The following is a 21,842-nucleotide window of genomic DNA, read 5'->3' as shown; positions in this document are numbered from 1 at the left end:
AAGCTTCCATTGTGTGATATGTCTGAAACCACAATGATCCTCTACTATAGATCTATATATATACTGTCTCTGACTGAGGCCCTGTCTGGAACCATAATGATCCTCTACTATAGATCTATATATACACTGTCTCTGACTGAGGCCCTGTCTGGAACCATAATGATCCTCTAATATAGATCTATATATATACTGTCTCTGACTGAGGCCCTGTCTGGAACCATAATGATCCTCTACTATAAATCTATATATACACTGTCTCTGACTGAGGCCCTGTCTGGAACCATAATGATCCTCTCTTATAGATCTATATAGATACTGTCTATACTTGCATGGTTTTTACAATGCTACTATTCTCACTAGAACCTGTTGCAATATATAATACATGTTTCCAAATGTAATTATAATTAATGCAAACTATTCAATTATTTATTGAGGGGGAAAACTGAATTCATAATATTCTATTGTATTATGTGCTAATGTTTATGTCCAGTGAATAAATGTTGAATCTCCTTCTATCTGTAACACAGAATGAACTGGCAGTGAGGGAGACTTTCAGAGCACAGAACCCTCAGATAAAAACACTAAACCCTTCAAGGTAAATTGTTAACCCTAACCCCAAATCCCTCAAGGTAAATTGTTAACCCTAACCCCAAATCCCTCAAGGCAAACTGTTAACCCTAACCCCAAATCCCTCGAGGCAAATTGTTAACCCTAAGCCCAAATCCCTCAAGGCAAATTGTTAACCCTAAACCCAACCCCTAACCCCTCAATGCAAGTAGTTAACCCTAAGCCCAACCCTAAACCCCTCAATGCAAATTGTTAACCCTAAGCCCAACCCTAAACCCCTCACCGCAAATTGTTAACCTTAACCCTAAGCCCAACCCTAAACCCCTCAAGGCAAATTATTAACCCTAAACCCAACCCTAAACCCCTCAAGGCAAATTGTTAACCCTAACCCTAAGCCCAACCCTAAACCCCTCAAGGCAAATTGTTAACCCTAAACCAAATCAAATCAAATCAAATGTATTTATATAGCCCTTCGTACATCAGCTGATATCTCAAAGTGCTGTACAGAAACCCAGTCTAAAACCCCAAACAGCAAGCAATGCAGGTGTAGAAGCACGGTGGCTAGGAAAAACTCCCTAGAAAAGCCAAAACCTAGGAAGAAACCTAGAGAGGAACCAGGCTATGTGGGGTGGCCAGTCCTCTTCTGGCTGTGCCGGGTGGAGATTATAACAGAACATGGCCAAGATGTTCAAATGTTCATAAATGACCAGCATGGTCGAATAATAATAAGGCAGAACCCAGACAGGATGACCACATCAGTGAATCAACCCACACAGGTGACGCACCCCCTCCAGGGATGGCATGAGAGAGCCCCAGTAAGCCAGTGACTCAGCCCCTGTAATAGGGTTAGAGGCAGAGAATCCCAGTGGAAAGAGGGGAACCGGCCAGGCAGAGACAGCAATGGCGGTTCGTTGCTCCAGAGTCTTTCCGTTCACCTTCCCACTCCTGGGCCAGACTACACTCAATCATATGACCCACTGAAGAGATGAGTCTTCGGTAAAGACTTAAATGTTGAGACCGAGTTTGCGTCTCTGACATGGGTAGGCAGACCGTTCCATAAAAATGGAGCTCTATAGGAGAAAGCCCTGCCTCCAGCTGTTTGCTTAGAAATTCTAGGGACAATTAGGAGGCCTGCGTCTTGTGACCGTAGCGTACGTGTAGGTATGTACGGCAGGACCAAATCAGAGAGATAGGTAGGAGCAAGCCCATGTAATGCTTTGTAGGTTAGCAGTAAAACCTTGAAATCAGCCCTTGCTTTGACAGGAAGCCAGTGTAGAGGCTAGCACCGGAGTAATGTGATCAATTTTTTGGGCTCTAGTCAGGATTCTAGCAGCCGTATTTAGCACTAACTGAAGTTTATTTAGTGCTTTATCCGGGTAGCTGGAAAGTAGAGCATTGCAGTAGTCTAACCTAGAAGTGACAAAAGCATGGATTAATTTTTCTGCATCATTTTTGGACAGAAAGTTTCTGATTTTTGCAATGTTACGTAGATGGAAAAAAGCTGTCCTTGAAATGGTCTTGATATGTTCTTCAAAAGAGAGATCAGGGTCCAGAGTAACGCCGAGGTCCTTCACAGTTTTATTTGAGACGACTGTACAACCATTAAGATTAATTGTCAGATTCAACAGAAGATCTCTTTGTTTCTTGGGACCTAGAACAAGCATCTCTGTTTTGTCCGAGTTTAAAAGTAGAAAGTTTGCAGCCATCCACTTCCTTATGTCTGAAACACATGCTTCTAGCAAGGGCAATTTTGGGGCTTCGCCATGTTTCATTGAAATGTACAGCTGTGTGTCATCCGCATAGCAGTGAAAGTTAACATTATGTTTTTGAATAACATCCCCAAGAGGTAAAATATATAGTGAAAACAATAGTGGTCCTAAAACGGAACCTTGAGGAACACCGAAATTTACAGAGGACAAACCATTCACAGAGACAAACTGATATCTTTCCGACAGATAAGATCTAAACCAGGCCAGAACTTGTCCGTGTAGACCAATTTGGGTTTCCAATCACTCCAAAAGAATGTGGTGATCGATGGATTCAAAAGCAGCACTAAGGTCTAGGAGCACGAGGACAGATGCAGAGCCTCGGTCCGATGCCATTAAAATGTCATTTACCACCTTCACAAGTGCCGTCTCAGTGCTATGATGGGGTCTAAAACCAGACTGAAGCATTTCGTATACATTGTTTGTCTTCAGGAAGGCAGTGAGTTGCTGCGCAACAGCCTTTTCTAAAATGTTTGAGAGGAATGGAAGATTCGATTTAGGCTGATAGTTTTTTTATATTTTCTGGGTCAAGGTTTGGCTTTTTCAAGAGAGGCGTTATTACTGCCACTTTTAGTGAGTTTGGTACACATCCGGTGGATAGAGAGCTGTTTATTATGTTCAACATAGGAGGGCCAAGCACAGGAAGCAGCTCTTTCAGTAGTTTAGTTGGAATAGGGTCCAGTATGCAGCTTGAAGGTTTAGAGGCCATGATTATTTTCATCATTGTGTCAAGAGATATAGTACTAAAACACTTTAGTGTCTCTCTTGATCCTAGGTCCTGGCAGAGTTGTGCAGACTCAGGACAACTGAGCTTTGAAGAAATACGCAGATTTAAAGAGGAGTCCGTAATTTGCTTTCTAATAATCATAATCTTTTCCTCAAAGAAGTTCATGAATTTATCACTGCTAAAGTGAAAGTCATCCTCTCTTGGGGAATGCTGCTTTTTAGTTAGCTTTGCGACAGTATCAAAAAGGAATTTCGGATTGTTCTTATTTTCCTCAATTAAGTTAGAAAAATAGGATGATCGAGCAGCAGTAAGTGCTCTTCGGTACTGCACAGTACTGTCTTTCCAAGCTAGTCGGAAGACTTCCAGTTTGGTGTGGCGCCATTTCCGTTCCAATTTTCTGGAAGCTTGCTTCAGAGCTCGGGTATTTTCTGTGTACCAGGGAGCTAGTTTCTTATGAGAAATGTTTTTAGTTTTTAGGGGTGCAACTGCATCTAGGGTATTGCGCAAGGTTAAATTGAGTTCCTCAGTTAGGTGGTTAACTGATTTTTGTCCTCTGGCGTCCTTGGGTAGACAGAGGGAATCTGGAAGGACATCAAGGAATCTTTGTGTTGTCTGTGAATTTATAGCACGACTTTTGATGTTCCTTGGTTGGGTTCTGAGCAGATTATTTGTTGCAATTGCAAACGTAATAAAATGGTGGTCCAATAGTCCAGGATTATGAGGAAAAACATTAAGATCCACAACATTTATTCCATAAACCCAACCCTAAACCCCTCAAGGCAAATTGTTAACCCTAAACCCAACCCTAAACCACTCACGGCAAATTGTTAACCCTAAGCCCAACCCTAAACCCCTCACGGCAAATTGTTAACCCTAAACCCAACCCCAAACCCCTCAAGGCAAATTGTTAACCCTTACCCCAACCCTAAACCCCCCAAGGCAAAATGTTCAATGGAGCTTTAGCTGATTGAAAGCACAAAAAGGAGATGAATGTCTTGGCCTCCCATCCTAACACTAACCCAACCTAACCTTAACCCATCCTAACCCATACTAACTCTAACCCATCCTAACCTTAACCCTTCCCAACCCATACTAACCCTAACCCATACTAACCCTAACCCAACCTAACTCTAACCCATACGAACTCTAACCCATACTAACTCTAACCCATCCAAACCATAACCCATACTAACTCTAACCCATCCAAACCCTCACCCATACTAACCCTAAACCATACTAACTCTAACCCATACTAACTCTAACCCATACTAACTCTAACCCATACTAACTCTAACCCATACTAACTCTAACCCAACCTAACTCTAACCCATCCTAACCCTAACCCATACAAACTCTAACCCATCCAAACCCTAACCCATACTAACTCTAACCCATCCAAACCCTCACCCATACTAACCCTAACCCATACTAACTCTAATCCAACCTAACTCTAACCCATACTAACTCTAACCCATCCAAACCCTAACCCATACTAACTCTAACCCAACCTAACTCTAACCCATACTAACTAACCCAACCTAACCCATCCCAACCCATACTAACCCATACTAACCCAACCTAACTCTAACCCATACTAACTAACCCAACCTAACCTTAACCCATCCTAACCCATACTAACTCTAACCCATCCTAACCTTAACCCATCCCAGCTCATATTAACTCTAACCCATACTAACTAACCAAACCTAACCTTAACCCATCCTAACCCATACTAACTCTAACCCATCCTAACCTTAACCCATCCCAGCCCATACTAACCCATACTAACTCTAACCCAACCTAACCTTAACCCATCCCAGCCCATACTAACCCTAACCCATCCCAGCCCATACTAACCCTAACCCATACTAACTCTAACCCAACCTAACCTTAACCCATCCCAACCCATACTAACTCTAACCCATACTAACTCTAACCCAACCTAACCATAACCCATCCAAACCCTAACCCATCCAAACCCTAACCCATCCTAACCCATACTAACTTTAACCCATCCTAACCTTAAACCATCCCAACCCAAACTAACCATAACCCAACCTAACCCTAACTCATCCAAACCCTAACCCATCCTAACCCATACTAACTCTAACCCATACTAACCCTAACCCATTCAAACCCTAACCCATACTAACTCTAACCCATCCAAACCCTAACTCATACTAACCCTAACCCATCCTAACTCTAACCAATACTAACTCTAACCCATCCAAACCCTAACCCATACTAACCCTAACCCATTCTAACCCTAACCCATCCTAACCTTAACCCATACTAACCCAACCTAACTCTAACCCATACTAACTCTAACCTATATTAACTCTAACCCATCCTAACCCTAACCCATCCCAACCCATACTAACCCTAACCCAACCTAACGCTAACCCATCCTTTTCCCGAAGCGGATCCTCTGTTTGGTCCACCACCGAGGACAATGGATCGGATCCCAGCCGGCGACCCAAAACAACGGCGCCGCAGAAGGGGCAGACGGAGCGGTCTTCTGGTCAGGCTCCGTAGACGGGCACATCGCGCACCGCTCCTGAGTATACTACTCGCCAATGTCCAGTCTCTTGACAACAAGGTAGATGAAATTCTAGCAAGGTCTGCCTTCCAGAGAGACATCGGAGATTGTAACATTCTTTGTTTCACGGAAACATGGTTCACTCGGGATACGTCATCAGAGTCGGTACAGCCACCTGGTTTCTTCACACATCGCGCTGACAGAAACAAACATCTCTCTGGTAAGAAGAAGGGCGGGGGTGCATGCCTTATGATTAATGAGACGTGGTGTGATCATAACAACATTCAGGAAGTCCTTTTGTTCACCTGACCTAGAATTCAAGTCCTTTTGTTCACCTGACCTAGAATTCCTTACAATGGTCTGTTCAACAATGGTCCTACCAATCGGATTCCACGCTTCAAGATTGCGTCAAACACGTGGACTGGGATATGTTCCGCATAGCGTCGAACAATAACATTGATGAATACGCTGATTCGGTGAGCGAGTTTATTAGCAAGTGCATCGGTGATGTTGTACCCACAGCGTCTATTAAAACATTCCACAACCAGAAACTGTGGATTAATGGCAGCATTCGCGCAAAACTGAAAGCGTGAACCATTGCTTTTAGTCAGGGCAAGGTGACCGGAAACATGACCGAATACAAACAGTGTAGCTATTCCCTCCGCAAGGCAATCAAACAAGCTAAGGTTCAATATAGAGACAAAGTAGAGTCACAATTCAACGGCTCAGACACGAGAGGTATCTACAGGGTCTACAGTCAATCACGGACTACAAAAGGAAAACCAGCCACGTCGCGGACCACTATGTCTTGCTCCCAGACAAACTGAACAACTTCTTTGCTCGCTTTGAGGACAATACAGTGCCACTGACACGTCCCACTACCAAAACCTGCGGGCTCTCCTTCACTGCAGCCAACGTGAGCAAAACATTTAAACGTGTTAATCCTCGCAGGGCTGCCGGCCCAGACTGCATCCCCAGCCGCATCCTCAGAGCATGACCATCTGGCTGGTGTGTTTACGGACATATTCAATCAATCCTTATCCCAGTCTGCTGTTCCCACATGCTTCAAGAGGGCCACCATTGTTCCTGTTCCCAAGGAAGCGAAGGTAACTGAGCTAAATGACTACTGCCCTGTAGCACTCACTTCTGTCATCATGAAGTGCTTTGAGAGACTAGTCAAGGACCATATCCCCTCCACCCTACCTGACACCCTACACCCACTCCAATTTGCTTACCGCCCCAATAGGTCCACAGATGACGCAATAAAATCACACTGCACACTGCCCTAACCCATCTGGACAAGAGGAATACCTATGTACGAATGCTGTTCATCGACTACAGCTCAGCATTTAACACCATAGTACCCTCCAAACTCGTCATCAAGCACGAAACCCTGGGTCTCGACCCCGCCCTGTGTAACTGGGTCCTGGACTTCCTGACAGGCCGCCCCCAGGTGGTGAGGGTAGAAAACAACATCTCCACCCCGCTGATCCTCAACAATGGGGCCACACAAGGGTGCGTTCTCAGCCCTCTCCTGTACTCCCTGTTCACCCGCGTGGCCATGCACGCCTCCAGCACAAGCATTTCGCTACACTCGCATTAACATCTGCTAACCATGTGTATGTGACAAATAAAATGTCATTTGATTTGATAGCCCTAACCCATACTAACTCTAACCCAACCTAACCCATACTAAGATATATTTGAAGTTATATAATTCCTCTACTTCCTTGATAAAGATGATACAGTCCACCTACCTGTAGATGGTTTGGAAGATGTCTTCAGGTGAGATGCCAAATGTTTTTTCATTTTGGTTCTTCCCCTCTCTGTAAAATATCAAACACAATGACCGTCAGCTGAGAAGCATATGAAAACATAACCCTGCTTAACTGATGCAATGTAACGGTTTATGTGAGGTAGATGAACATGACATTAGTATTCAGTTGGGAGTACATCTTCATTCAGCATCTGGTGTTGTATTGTTGTTTAGCCACCTGACAGCGTGCACCATGTTGTTCCACAGAGGGTAGATGGTCTGTGATTGGTAGATGATCATGTCATGAAGAGACTTGGCGCTGCCCTTGGCCAGGTAGAGGTTGGCCACATCAGTACCGCTGTAACAGGCTAGAACCAAGAGAAAAGTAAAAACATTACTGCTATAACATACTGAACTAAGATAACATTACTGCTGGAACACTCTAGAACCAAGAGAACATTACTGCTGTAACACTCTAGAACCAAGAGAACATTACTGCTGTAACACTCTAGAACCAGGAGAACATTACTGCTGTAACATGCTAGAACTAAAAGAACACTACTGCTGTAACACTCTAGAACCAAGAGAACATTACTCCTGCAATAATCTAGATCCAAGAGAACATTACTGATGTAATGATCTAGAACCAAGAGAGCATTACTGCTGTAACACTCTAGAACCAAGAGAACATTACTGCTGTAATATTCCTAGACCTAAAAGAACAGTACTGCTGTAATAATCTAGAACCAAGACAATAGTACTGCTGTAACACCCTAGAACCAAGAGAACACTACTGCTTTTATACACTAGAATAGTACTGCTGTAACATGTAAGAACCATGAGAACAGTACTGTGGTAACATGCTAGAACCACGAGAACAGTACTGCTGTAACATGCTAGAACCAAAATAACTGTACTGCTGTAACACAATAACCAAAATAACAGTACATTACTGCAGTAACACTCTAGAACCAAGAGAACAGTACTGTGGTAACTATAACCAAGATAGCAGTACTGCTGTAACAAGCTAGAATCAAGAGAACAGTACTACTGTAACATGCAAGAACCAAGAGAACAGTACTGCTGTTACATGCTAGAACCAAGATAACGTTACTGCTGTAACATGCTAGAACTAAAAGAACAGTACTGCTGTAACACTAGAACCAAGACAAAAGTACTGAACCAAAAGAACCAAGAGAACAGGAACACAAAATAACCAAAAGTAAAGTAACTGTTTATTTTTTTGAACCAAGAGAAAATTACTACTGTAACACGATGGAACCATGAGAACAGTACTGCTGTAACACGCTAGAAACAAGAGAACAGAAACAAGTAAGAACTAAGAGAACAGAACTGCTGTAATAATCTATTACATCGTCTGAGATCCCCAAGGATTGGTAAGCTGCCGCGGTCATCCCCCTCTTCAAAGGGGGAGACACCCTGGACCCAAACTGTTACAGACCTACAGTATATCCATCCAGCCCTGCCTATCTAAGGTCTTCGAAAGCCAAGTCTACAAACAGATCACTGACCATCTCGAATCCCACCGTACCTTCTCCGCTGTGCAATATGGTTTCCGAGCCGGCACCTCAGCCACGCTCAAGGTACTAAACGATATCATAACCGCCATCGATAAAAGACAGTACTGTGCAGCCGTCTTCATCGACCTGGCCAAAGCTTTCGACTCTGTCAATCATCATATTCTTATCGGCAGACTCAGTAGCCTCGGTTTTTCTAATGACTGCCTCGCCTGGTTCACCAACTACTTTGCAGACAGAGTTCAGTGTGTCAAATCGGAGGGCATGTTGTCCGGTCCTCTGGCAGTCTCTATGGGGGTGCCACAGGGTTAAATTCTCAGGCCGACTCTTTTCTCTGTATATATCAATGATGTTGCTCTTGCTGCGGGCAATTCCCTGATCGGCTTTCTATTTCGCAACAAAGCCTCCTTCACTCACGCCGCCAAACTTACCCTAGTAAAACTGACTATCCTACCGATCCTCGACTTCAGCGATGTCATCTACAAAATAGCTTCCAATACTCTACTCAGCAAACTGGATGCAGTTTATCACAGTGCCATCCTTTTTCTTACTAAAGCACCTTATACCACCCACCACTGCGACCTGTATGCTCTAGTCGGCTGGCCCTCGCTACATATTCGTCGCCAGACCCACTGGCTCCAGGTCATCTACAAGTCCATGCTAGGTAAAGCTCCGCCTTATCTCAGTTCACTGGTCACGATGGCAACACCCACCCGTAGCACACGCTCCAGCAGGTGTATCTCACTGATCATCCTTAAAGCCAACACCTCATTTGGCCGCCTTTCCTTCCAGCTCTCTGCTGCCTGTGACTGGAACGAATTGCAAACATCGCTGAAGTTGGAGACTTTTATCTCCCTCGCCAACTTTAAACATCTGCTATCTGAGCAGCTAACCGATCGCTGCAGCTGTATATAGTCTATCGGTAAATAGCCCACCCAATTTATTTACTTTTCTGCTCTGTTGCACACCAGTATCTCTACCTGCACATGACCATCTGATCATTTATCACTCCAGTGTTAATATGCTAAATTGTAATTATTCGCCTATCTCCTCATGCCTTTTGCACACAATGCATATAGACTCTTTCTTTTTTTTCTACTGTGTTATTGGGGGCGGCAGGGTAGCCTAGTGGTTAGAGCGTTGGACTAGTAACCGAAAAGTTGCAAGTTCAAATCCCCGAGCTGACAAGGTACAAATCTGTTGTTCTGCCCCTGAACAGGCAGCTAACCCACTGTTCCTAGGCCGTCATTGAAAATAAGAATTTGTTCTTAACTGACTTGCCTAGTAAACAAATTTACTTGTTTATTGTTTACTCCATGTGTAACTCTGTGTTGTTGTTTGTTCACACTGCTATGCTTTATCTTGGCCAGGTCGCAGTTGTAAATGAGAACTTGTTCTCAACTAGCCTACCTGGTTAAATAAAGGTGGAATTTAAAAAAAAATATTAAAAGAACCATGAGAAGTGCATTACTGCTGTAATACTCTAGAACCAAGTGAAAAATAATGCTGTAAGACTAAAACCAAGAGGACATTACTGCTGTAACACGCTAAAACCAAGAGAACATTACTGCTGTAAGACTAGAACCAAGAGGACATTACTATTGTAAAACGAGAACCAGGAGAACAGCACTAATGTAACACTAGAACCAAGACAACAGGACATTACTGCTGAAACACTATAGAACAAAGACAACAGCACTGACGTAACAGTCTAGAACCAAGACCCAAATCCAGATAGCTGATATTCTGAAAGAGCTGCAAAATCTGGACCCCTACAAATCAGCAGGACTAGACAATCTGGACTCTCTCTTCCTAAAATTATCTGCCGAAATTGTTGCAACCCCTATAACTAGTCTGTTCAACATCTCTTTCGTATCGTCTGAGATTCCCAAAGATTGGAAAGCTGCCGTGGTCATCCCCACACTCTAGACACAAACTGTTATAGACCTATATCTATCCTACCCTGCCTTTCTAAATTCTACGAAAGCCAAGTTAACAACCAGATCACCGACCATTTTGAATCCCACCATACCTTCTCCGCTATGTATTTGTTATGGATCTCAATTAGTTAATGTGTAACGGTCCTATGTGTAGCATAGGTGTTGTGCTGCCATCCTGTTGCACAAGTCCCCTATGCTGAGAAGGAAGCTTCTGTGATGAAGCAAAAAGCTGACCTCGAAGCAAGTTTATATGTTCTCCAAGTTGAGAGAGCAGCTGCTGCTGCGTTGGCTGAAGCTGCAGCCTTTGAATTTCTATGTTTTCGGCCTAGTATGGTTCTCAATCAGAGGCAGGTGTCATTAGTTGTCTCTGATTGAGAATCATACTTAGGTAGCCTGGGCACTGTTTGTTTGTGGGTGATTGTCTATGTTGATGGCTTGTTTCAGCACAGTCCATATGATTAGCTTCACGGTTATTATTTTGTTTACGGGTTTTGTATAGTGTTCAGTGTTCACTACTTTCTTTATTAAAGATTGACCATGGACACTTACCACGCCGCGTATTGGTCCTCAGATCCATCTCGCCTCTCCTCTTCAGATGAAGAGGAGGACGGCCGTGACAGAATCACCCACCAACCAAGGACCAAGCGGCGTGGTAGAAAACAGCGACGACAGCAGCAGCAGCAGCAGCAGCAGCAACAACAGCGGCCGGTATCACAGGACTCCTGGACATGGGAGGAGATACTGAACGGAGAGGGACCCTGGGCACAGGCTGGGGAATATCGCCGCCCCAAAGCAGAGCTGGAGGCAGCGAAAGCTGAGCGGCGGCGATATGAGGAGGCAGCACGGCAGTGCGACAGGTACGAGAGACAGCCCCAAAATGTTTTTGGGGGGGAGGCACACGAGGGGTGGAGCTAAGCCAGGTAGCAGACCTGCGCTCACTCCTCGTGCTTATTATAAGCAGCGCGATACTGGGCAGGCACCGTGTTATGCGGTTAAGCGCACGGTGTCGCTAGTACGTGTCCATAGCCCGGTGCGCTATAGGACAGCCCCCCGAGAGTGTCATGCGAGTGCGGGCATCGAGCCAGGGCGTATGGTGCCTGCTCAGCGGGTCTGGTCGCCGGTACGCAGTTTTGGTCCAGGGTATCCTGCGCCGGCTCTGCGTGCTGTGTCTCCGGGGCGCTGGGAGGGTGCAGTGCGTCCTCTGCCTGCGCTCCGCTCGTGCCGGGCGAATGTGGGAATGGAGCCTAAGGGAGAGGTGCGTGTAGTAAGCACTAGATCTCCCGTGCTTACCCACAGCCCGGTTCAACCTGTGCCTGCACTCTGGAGGGTCCGGGCTAGAGTGGTTATCCAGCCTGGGGAAGTGGTGCCAAGGTTGCGCTCCAGTGCTCCCCCACAGCCCGGTCCTTCAGGTGCCTCCTCCTAACCCCAAGCCTCCTGAAGGTCTCCCCAGCCTGGTGGTTCCTGTGGCAGCCCCACGCACCAGGCTGTCTCTCTGTCTCCTCCCTGCAGGTGGTCCTGTCTGTCCGGCGCCGCTGCCGGAGTCTCCCGCCTGTCCGGCGCCGCTGCCGGAGTCTCCCGCCTGTCCGGCGCCTCTGCCGGAGTCTCCCGCCTGTCCGGCGCCTCTGCCGGAGTCTCCCGCCTGTCCGGCGCCTCTGCCGGAGTCTCCCGCCTGTCCGGCGCCTCTGCCGGAGTCTCCCGCCTGTCCGGCGCCTCTGCCGGACTCTCCCGCCTGTCTGGCGCCTCTGCCGGAGCCTCCCGCCTGTCTGGCGCCTCTGCCGGAGCCTCCCGCCTGTCCGGCGCCTCTGCCGGAGCCTCCCACCTGTCCGGCGCCTCTGCCGGAGCCTACCCGCCTGTCCGGCGCCGCTGCCGGAGCCTCCCGCCTGTCCGGCGCCGCTGCCGGAGCCTCCCACCTGTCCGGCGCCGGAGCCTTCCGCCTGTCCGGCGCCGCTGCCGGACCCTCCCGCCTGTCCGGCGCCGCTGCCGGAGCCCCTCTGCCCAGAGCTGCTGCCGCACCTCTGTCCCGAGCAGCTGACCCTCTGTCCCGAGCAGCTGCCCCACCTCTGTCCCGAGCTGTCCCTCTGTCCCGAGCAGCTGCCCCACCTCTGTCCCGAGCTGCCCCTCTGTCCCAAGCAGCCCCTCTGTCCAGTGGGGTCATTGAGTAGGGTGGCCATGGTGAGAAAGCCACGGAGGCGGACAATAAGGCGGACTAAGACAATGATGAAGTGGAGTCCGCGTCCTGCGCCAGAGCCGCCACCGCGGACAGACGCCCACCCAGACCCTCCCCTATAGGTCAAGGTTTTGCGGCCGGAGTCCGCACCTTTGGGGGGGGGGGGTTACTGTCACGTTCTGACCTCTATTTCCGTTGTTTTGTATTTATTTAGTATGGTCAGGGCGTGAGTTGGGTGGGCAGTCTATGTTTGTTTTTCTATGTTTTGGGGCATTTCTATGTTTTCGGCCTAGTATGGTTCTCAATCAGAGGCAGGTGTCATTAGTTGTCTCTGATTGAGAATCATACTTAGGTAGCCTGGGTTGCACTGTTTGTTTGTGGGTGATTGTCTATGTTGATGGCTTGTTTCAGCACAGTCCATATGATTAGCTTCACGGTTGTTATTTTGTTTACTGGTTTTGTATAGTGTTCAGTGTTCACTACTTTCTTTATTAAAGATTGACCATGGACACTTACCACGCCGCGTATTGGTCCTCAGATCCATCTCGCCTCTCCTCTTCAGATGAAGAGGAGGACGGCCGTGACAAGCTTAGTGTTGACCCAGCTACATGTCATAATCCAGAAAGTAGCAAACAACAGAACATGAGCAGAGACTCTCCGTTCAAAAGAAAGGAACAGCAGCATGGTGGAAATGGAAAACAAGCCCACTTCCAGTCACACACACAAAACTTCCCTGAGTCACAAGTGGCACCAGACCTCATCAAGTACCTCCTACGCCGTGAGATGGTGAGTTCCGGACTCCTGAAGTTTGATGATCGCCCTGAAAATGATTGGGCATGGAAAGCATCCTTTCTCAATGCGACCAGAGACTTGAATTTATCAGCCAGGGAAGAGTTAGATCTAATTACCAAGTGGCTAGGGGCAGAGTCGTCTGAGCAAGCAAACAGAATTAGATCTGTCCATATTTTCAACGCAACAGCAGGGCTTAACATGGTCTGGCAACGACTAGAAGAGTGCTATGGTACACCCGAAGTGATCGAGAATGCACTGTTGAAGAAAATTGATGATTTTCCAAAACTGGCTAACAAAGACAATCACAAACTAAGAGAACTAAGTGACATTCTTCTCGAACTGGAGTGTGCTATAGTAGAAGGGTACCTTCCAGGCTTCGCTTATCTGGACACATCTTCGGGGGGTAAACCCTATTGTAGAGAAACTTCCATTCAGTTTACAAGAAAAATGGATAGCACAGGGATCTAAATATAAGGAGGACTATCGGGTAGCATTCCCACTATTCTCGTTCTTCTCGGGATTCATCAGGAACCAGGCGAAAATTAGAAATGACCCCAGCTTCACCCTCTACACCTCAACTAACCAGGTGCCCATGAAAAGTGAGAAACCTGCCAGGTACAGCAGGAAGACACCTGTGACTGTATACAAGTGACTATATACAAGACAGATGCGTCATCTGAGGCCTCAGACCACCAAACCAAACCCAGTAAGACAAAGGTTGAAAACCCTGACCATCACTGCCCAATACATAACAAGCCTCATCCTCTTAAAAAGTGTTGTGGGTTTAGATACAAAACTCTAGATGAGCGCAAATCATATCTCAAAGACAATGGCATTTGTTTCCGATGTTGTGGTCATGATGACGTGTTCTGGGGTAACAGAGACTTCAGGCAGGAGAGCCGTCAACTTCATGGTGGAGTCTATAGATGGACACATGCAGCTCACTCTCCCTACTCTGATAGAGTGTGATATGATGCCAGACGATAGGATGGAGATTCCCTCCCTCGACATTGCGTATCATCATCCCCATCTGCAACCAGTTATGGACAAAATTCCAGCTGTGGACCCAGACGCTCCCATCCTCCTGCTCTTAGGACGAGACATCTTAAGGGTACACAAGGTACGAGAGCAAATCAATGGGCCCCACGACACTCCTTATGCACAGCGACTCGACCTCGGGTGGGTCATCGTGGGTGAGGTCTGTCTGGGAACGGCTCACCGACCAGCCAATGTTAACGTGTTCAGGACAAACATACTTCAAAATGGTCGCACATCCTATCTGAGCCCTTGCCCTGACATCATCCAGGTAAAAGAGAACTACAGCAGCGTAGCTCAGAAACACATCTCTCCTTCTACAGTGCACCCGAAGATATCCAATCACAACTGTGAACACAGACAGCCTGGGATGTTCCGTGTTCGACAAAACACAAGACGATGATAAACCAGCACCATCAGTGGAGGACAAAGCCTTCTTGGACATTATGGACAAACAGGTTTTCCAGGATGATGGAAACAACTGGGTGGCTCCACTACCCTTTTGCCCCACTAGACGTCGCCTTCCTAATAACAGGGAGCAGGCCATGAACCGTCTCACATCACTTCGCAGGACTTTAGACAAAAAGCCTGACATGAAGCGTCATTTTATTGACTTCATGCAAAAGATGCTGGATAACGACCAAGCCGAACCTTCACAGCCACTAGAGGGAGACGACGAACGTTGGTATCTGCCCATATTTGGTGTTTACCATCCACAAAAGCCTGAACAAATACAAGTAGTATTTGACTCCAGTGCTAAGTGTCAAGGCGTGTCACTTAACGATGTTCTGCTCAGTGGTCCAGACTTAAACAACACACTCTTGGGTGTCCTAATGCGTTTCCGCAAGGATTGCATTGCACTAACAGCAGATGTGCAACAAATGTTTACTGTTTTGGTGTACGTGAGGATCACAGAGATTACTTAAGGTTTCTCTGGTATGAAGATAACAACCCAGATAGAAACATAACTGAGTACAGGATGAAAGTCCATGTATTTGGGAACAGCCCTTCACCAGCCGTAGCCAGCTACTGCATGAGACGAGCAGCGCTACAGGGTGAGAAGGAACATGGGTCAGAACCCAAGCAATATGTAGTGAGGAACTTCTACGTCGATGATGGTCTGACATCAGCAGCTACTACAGAAGAAGCTATCAACATTCTAAGAAAAACACAAGCAATGTTGGCGGAGTCCAACATGAAACTACACAAGATTGCATCCAATAGCAAAACAGTTATGGAAGCCTTCCCTATGGAGGACCGTGCGAAAGACTTAAAAGATCTGGACCTAGGAGTGGATCCTCTCCCCTTTCAACGGAGTCTGGGACTTTCCTGGAACCTGGAAACAGACAGCTTCTCATTCCAGGTGTCCCACAATGAGAAGCCTTTTACACGGAGAGGCATCCTGTCCACAGTGAATAGTCTTTATGACCCCCTTGGGTTCGTGGCTCCAATAACAATGCAAGGTAAAGCCTTAATCAGAGAACTCTCTTCTGATCAGAGTGACTGGGATGCCCCTCTTCCCACAGAAAAAGAAGGGGAATGGAAAATGTGGAAAGAATCTTTGATGGAGTTGGAACATATGAATATTCAGCGGACCTACATCCCAGTCTCCTTGTCTACCACTCAAAGAAGAGAGCTACACATCTTCTCGGATGCCTCTACAGTAGCCATAGGAGCAGTAGCCTACCTGAGAGTTATTGACTCGGAAGGTCAATGCCATGTTGGATTTGTCATGGGGAAATCAAAATTGGCCCCTCGTCCGGCCCACACTATCCCACGCCTAGAACTGTGTGCGGCTTTGCTAGCTGTTGAGATGTATGAACTGATCAAAGACGAAATGGACATTGATGTACATGCAGCCAAGTTCTACACAGACAGTAAGATAGATTCTCGGTTACATCCACAATGTCATCAAAAGATTCTACGTTTATGTTGCCAATAGGGTAACTCGCATCAGGAAGTCTACCCATCCAGATCAGTGGTGCTATGTAAACACTGACAGCAATCCAGCAGACCAGCAACCAGGCCCATACTTGCTGCGCTCTTAAAACACACTAGTTGGTTCTCAGGTCCACCGTTCCTGACCCAAACAAACTCGAGTAAGCCTGAGAACATCAACTTTGACCTTGTAGAGCCTCACACAGATGCAGAGATTCGACCAGACGTCACTGTCTTTGCCTCTAAAGTTTCTGGAGCTCAACTCGGCTCTCATCGCTTTGAGAGGTTCTCAAGCTGGAAAGCTCTCAATCGAGCCACAGCACGACTCATTCATGTTGCCAGATCCTTCCATGAAGGTGCAGACAACACCAGCTGCAGAGGCTGGCATGACTGTAATAAACCATGCGGTACAAGTGAGTTGTCACAATCCAAAACAGCAATCATTCACTGTGTGCAACATGAAGCCTTCAGAGAGGAATTCAAATGCATTGAAAAAGAAAAAGAGTTCCCAAAGCAAAGTACACTGAAAAATCTGAACCCAGTGATTGATGAGGATGGGTTGCTGAGGGTGGGAGGCCGCTTATCCTCCGCCGACATGTTACAAGACGAAAAACATCCTCTCATCATCCCACGGACACATCCATGTTGCCACTCTGCTGGTAAGACATTATTACGAGCAAGTGGCTCACCAAGGCCGTCATTTTTCAGATGGAGCTATTCGAGCAGCAGGCTTCTGGATTATTGGGAGCAAACGTCTGGTCTCTGGTATCATTCACAAGTGTGTCACCTGCCGCAAGGTTAGAGGGAGGTTAGTTGACCAAAAAATGGCTGACTTGCCTGCAGACAGACTCACATCTGAACCACCATTCACCAGCGTTGGACTTGATGTGTTTGGACCATGGAATGTCATAACTCGTCGCACTAGAGGTGGTAGTGCAGACTCCAAGCGCTGGGCGGTGCTCTTTACATGTATGTATACTAGAGCAGTCCATATCGAGCTTATCCAATCCATTTCCACATCCAGCTTCATCAACGCGCTGAGGCGTTTTTTCTCTATCCGTGGTCCAGCAAAAGTGCTACGATCTGATCGAGGTACAAACTTTATAGGTGCCTGCAGGGAACTGGGTATCGACACAAATGACTCAGAACTGACTAAATACCTCTCAGATAAGGGATGTACTTGGATATTTAATCCTCCACACTCGTCTCATATGGGTGGTTCTTGGGAGAGACTCATTGGGGTTGCCAGACGTATTCTTGATGCTATGCTGTTTCAGACGGGCTCCACTCGTCTCACACATGAGGTCTTGAGCACTCTTATGTCTGAAGTTATGGCAATAATCAATGCGAGACCCTTAGTGTCAGTATCAACCGACCCTGACATGCCTACCATTCTCACACCCTCAATGTTACTTACACAAAAGACCAGCGCTACCTCAGCCCCTTCTGGATACTTCAGCATGAACGACCTTCATGGAAAACAGTGGAAGCAAGTCCAGTGTCTCGCTGACACCTTTTGGAAAAGGTGGAGACAGGAGTACCTGACAACGCTGCAGAGACGCATAAAATGGACAGCAGAAAAGCCAAATGTAAAAGTGGGAGATGTCTTATTGAAAGACAGTCAGGCACACAGAAATGACTGGCCAGTCGGGCTTGTGGTAAAAACCTTTCCCAGTACTGACAAAAAGGTTAGGAAAGTAGAACTAAAAATTGTCAAGCAAGGAGCTGCTAAGTTGTTTCTGAGACCAATCTCAGAGATTGTTGTTCTTCTTTCTGAAGCATCCTAGAGACAAAAGATACAAATAGAAAGGACATTATTTGTTTCTTGATATGTTTTATTTCATAGTGGCACAATTTCATTATACCAGGCGGGGAGTGTGCTGCCATCCTGTTAGAAGGTAACAGATTATTTTATTACAATGGTTAAATTGGATTTTCATTGTGTTCAATGGTGTAATTTGCCCCCTAGTGGATGTTTCTGGTACTTAGAAAGACTACGCAAACAGGAAGTAGAGAATTTGTTCTGCACGCATAGAAGCAGCTACAAACAATGCTACGGTGCAGGTCTTTCAATGTAGTTATTTCTTGTCACGCTTCAGCCTTGGAAAATATTTGTTTGTAAGTTCGATTCAAGCATTTAGCTAATGATTATAATCTTGTTATTGATAGAGTTGCTTACATATCAATGTTGGTTGGTTGCATTTACTCACAAATTGCAATGCCTTTCATGTATGTCGTTAGCTGTATTACTTTGCTCGTGCGTCATGCAAACTAATTGTAAAATATACAATACTGTAGTTTTGTTACTGTTCCTAGTGTAATATGCTTTGGTATTCTACTTAAATGGTTGTACATTATTAGAGTAATGAAAGGAGACAATTACCATATGAGTAACAATTAGCTATATGGTTTGGCATCATGCCAGATGCATGGTACCTTAGCGCGTGCTTTGTATTTATGCAACTTCAAATGTATAATGTACAGCTACTGTCGGTGTGAATTGAATACTAAAGTATATTCTTTTCTGTATTTTGCAGTTTCACAACATAAACGTTTTCAATATATTCATTCAAGAAAAGTCACGCCTTGGGAGTTTTATTGAAGACTTAGTTGTTAGCTATCTGTCTAGTTTTGCATGAGAACGCAAATCAAGGGCAGAATAGGTGTAGAGAGTCAGGCGCAGGACAGCAGATATGCGTAATCAAAGTTCTTTACTCAAAAAGATATACAAAGTAAATCACAAGCCCACAAAGACGGACCGAATTACAACAATCACTCACAAACACAACATGGGGAACAGAGGGTTACATAATAAACAAGTCATTTGTTGAGTGAAGCCAGGTAAGACAAAGACAGAACAAATGGAATATGAAAAATGGATTGGCGGCGACTAGAAAGCCGGCGACGTCTACCGCCAAAAGCCGCCTGAACAAGGAGAGGGACCGACTTCGGCGGAAGTCGGGACATCACGCCAAGGCAGCAGATACTCTTCCTGGGATTTATTATGGATCCCCAATAGTTCCTGCCAAGGCAGACGCTAATCTTCCTGGGGCTTATTATGGATCACCATTACTTCCTGACAAGGCAGCAGCCTCTCTTCCTGGGGTTTATTATGGATCCCCATTAGTTCCTGACAAGGCAGCAGCTACTCTTGCTGGGATTTATTATGGATCCTCATTAGTACCTGCCAAGGCAGCAGCTACTCTTCCTGGGGTTTATTATGGAGCCCCATTAGTTCCTGCAAAGGCAGCAGCTACTCTTCATGGGGTTTATTATGGATCCCCATTTGTTCCTGCCAAGGCAGCAGCTACTCGTCATGGGGTTTATTATGGATCCCCATTAGTTCCTGCCAAGGCAGCAGCTACTCTTCCTGGGGTTTATTATGGATCCCCATTAGTTCCTGCCAAGGCAGCAACTACTCTTCCTGGGGTTTATAATGGATCCCCAGTAGTTCCTGCCAAGGCAGCAGCTACTCTTCCAGGGGTTTATAATGGATCCCCATTAGTTCCTGCCAAGGCAGCAGCTACTCTTCCTGGGGTTTATTATGGATCCCCATTAGTTCCTGACAAGGCAGCAGCTACTCTTCAAAATGAAGGCAGTTCTAAACAATTAAAAACATGACATTACATTCACAACAGATTTCACAACAAATTAAGTGTGTGCCCTCATGTTACTACTCTACAACCACATATTTACAATACAAAATCCATGTGTACATGTGTGTAATGATGCAGAAAAACTAATCCATGCTTTTGTCACTTCTAGATCAGACTACTGCAATGCTCTACTCTCCGGCTACCCGGATAAAGTACTAAATACACTTCAGTTAGTGCTAAACACGGCTGCTAGAATCTTGACTAGAACCCCCAAATTTGATCATATTACTCCAGTGCTAGCCTCTCTACACTGACTTCCTGTTAAGGCTAGGGCTGATTTACAGCTAACCTACAAAGCATTACATGGGCTCGCTGCTACCTATCTCTCCAATTTAGTTTTGCGCCCCCTCGGGTTTGTGCGGTGGATATCTTCGTGGGCTATACTCAGCTTGTCTCAGGTTAGTAAGTTGGACTGTTGATATCCCTCTAGTGGTGCGGTGACTATACTCAGCCTTGTCTCAGGGTAGTAGGTTGGACTGTTGATATCCCTCTAGTGGTGTGGGGGCTATACTCAGCCTTGTCTCAGGGTAGTAAGTTGGTGGTCTGTTGATATCCCTCTAGTGGTGTGGTTGCTGTGCTTTGGCAAAGTGGGTGGGGTTATATCCTATATCTTCCTCTCACCCTCCCAGAGGACCTGAGCCCGAGGACCATGCCTCATGACAACTTGGCCTAATAACTCCTAGCTGTCCCTAGTCCACCTGGTCGTGCCGCTGCTCCAGTTTCAACTGTTCTGCCTGCGGCTATGGAACTCTGACCTGTTCACCGGATGTGCTACCTTGTCCCGGAACTGCTGTTTTCGACTCTCTTGCTCTCTCTCTCAACCGCACCTGCGGTCTCAACCTCTGAATGCTCGGCTATGAAAAGCCAACTGACATTTACTCCGAGGTATTGACCTGTTGCACCGTCTACAACCCTGCAGGCAATCAATGAACGTTTGAACATCTTGAAGAAAATCTGGCATTAACTTCTTTGGGGTAGGGGGCAGTATTGGGTAGCTTGGATGAAAAACGTGCCCAAATTAAGCCTCCTGCTACTCAGCCGTAAAAGCTATAATATGCATATAATTAGTACATTTGGATACACTCTGAAGTTTCTAAAACTGTTTGAATGATGTCTGTGAGTATAACAGAACTCATATGGAAGGCAAAATGCTGAGAAAAAATCCAACCAGGAAGTGAGAAATCTGAGGTTTGTAGTTTTTCAACTCAGCCCATTGAAGATTGAAGATACAGGGTGACATTAGTTATGTTTCACTTCCCAAGGCTTCCACTAGATGTCAACAGTATTTAGAACCTGTTTTGAGGATTCTACTCTAAAGGAGGGGCTCATAAGAGCTCTTTGAGTGAACGTCTGGCAGAGTGCCACAGCCTCGGTCTGACGCGCTCACGTGGAAGGTAGCTACGTTCCACTTCATTTGTACA

The 21,842-nt window shown here is 46.1% G+C and overlaps 1 protein-coding gene and 2 long non-coding RNA genes across 3 annotated transcripts in view; 2 read left to right on the top strand and 1 right to left on the bottom strand.

Moving 5' to 3' along the window:
* LOC149972175 (uncharacterized) overlaps window positions 1–21,076 on the top strand; it is an 86,082-nt gene extending 65,006 nt beyond the window's left edge. Inside the window, exon 3 of the long non-coding RNA XR_016492101.1 lies at window positions 21,053–21,076. This is a non-coding gene — a long non-coding RNA (uncharacterized LOC149972175). The remainder of the gene's footprint in view (window positions 1–21,052) is intronic.
* The window catches only part of asmt2 (acetylserotonin O-methyltransferase 2), an 86,115-nt gene that overhangs the window by 22,831 nt on the left and 41,442 nt on the right, over window positions 1–21,842 (bottom strand). The window contains exons 4-5 of the mRNA XM_036962707.2: window positions 7,594–7,723; window positions 7,357–7,425 (exon numbers count right to left, since the gene is read on the bottom strand). Of these exons, the coding sequence (XP_036818602.1) occupies window positions 7,357–7,425; window positions 7,594–7,723 (199 nt within the window). The remainder of the gene's footprint in view (window positions 1–7,356; window positions 7,426–7,593; window positions 7,724–21,842) is intronic.
* Window positions 18,793–19,616, top strand: LOC118944256 (uncharacterized). The gene is made up of 2 exons (XR_016492102.1): window positions 18,793–18,883; window positions 19,303–19,616. It is a non-coding gene; the product is annotated as an uncharacterized LOC118944256 (long non-coding RNA).

The sequence above is a fragment of the Oncorhynchus mykiss genome, chromosome 25, assembly GCF_057628025.1.
Source record: "Oncorhynchus mykiss isolate SJ-2025 chromosome 25, ASM5762802v1, whole genome shotgun sequence".
Classification (NCBI taxonomy): Eukaryota; Metazoa; Chordata; class Actinopteri; order Salmoniformes; family Salmonidae; genus Oncorhynchus; species Oncorhynchus mykiss.
The sequence above is the reverse complement of the archived record's forward strand: the minus strand, read 5'-3'. Positions and strand labels throughout refer to the sequence as shown.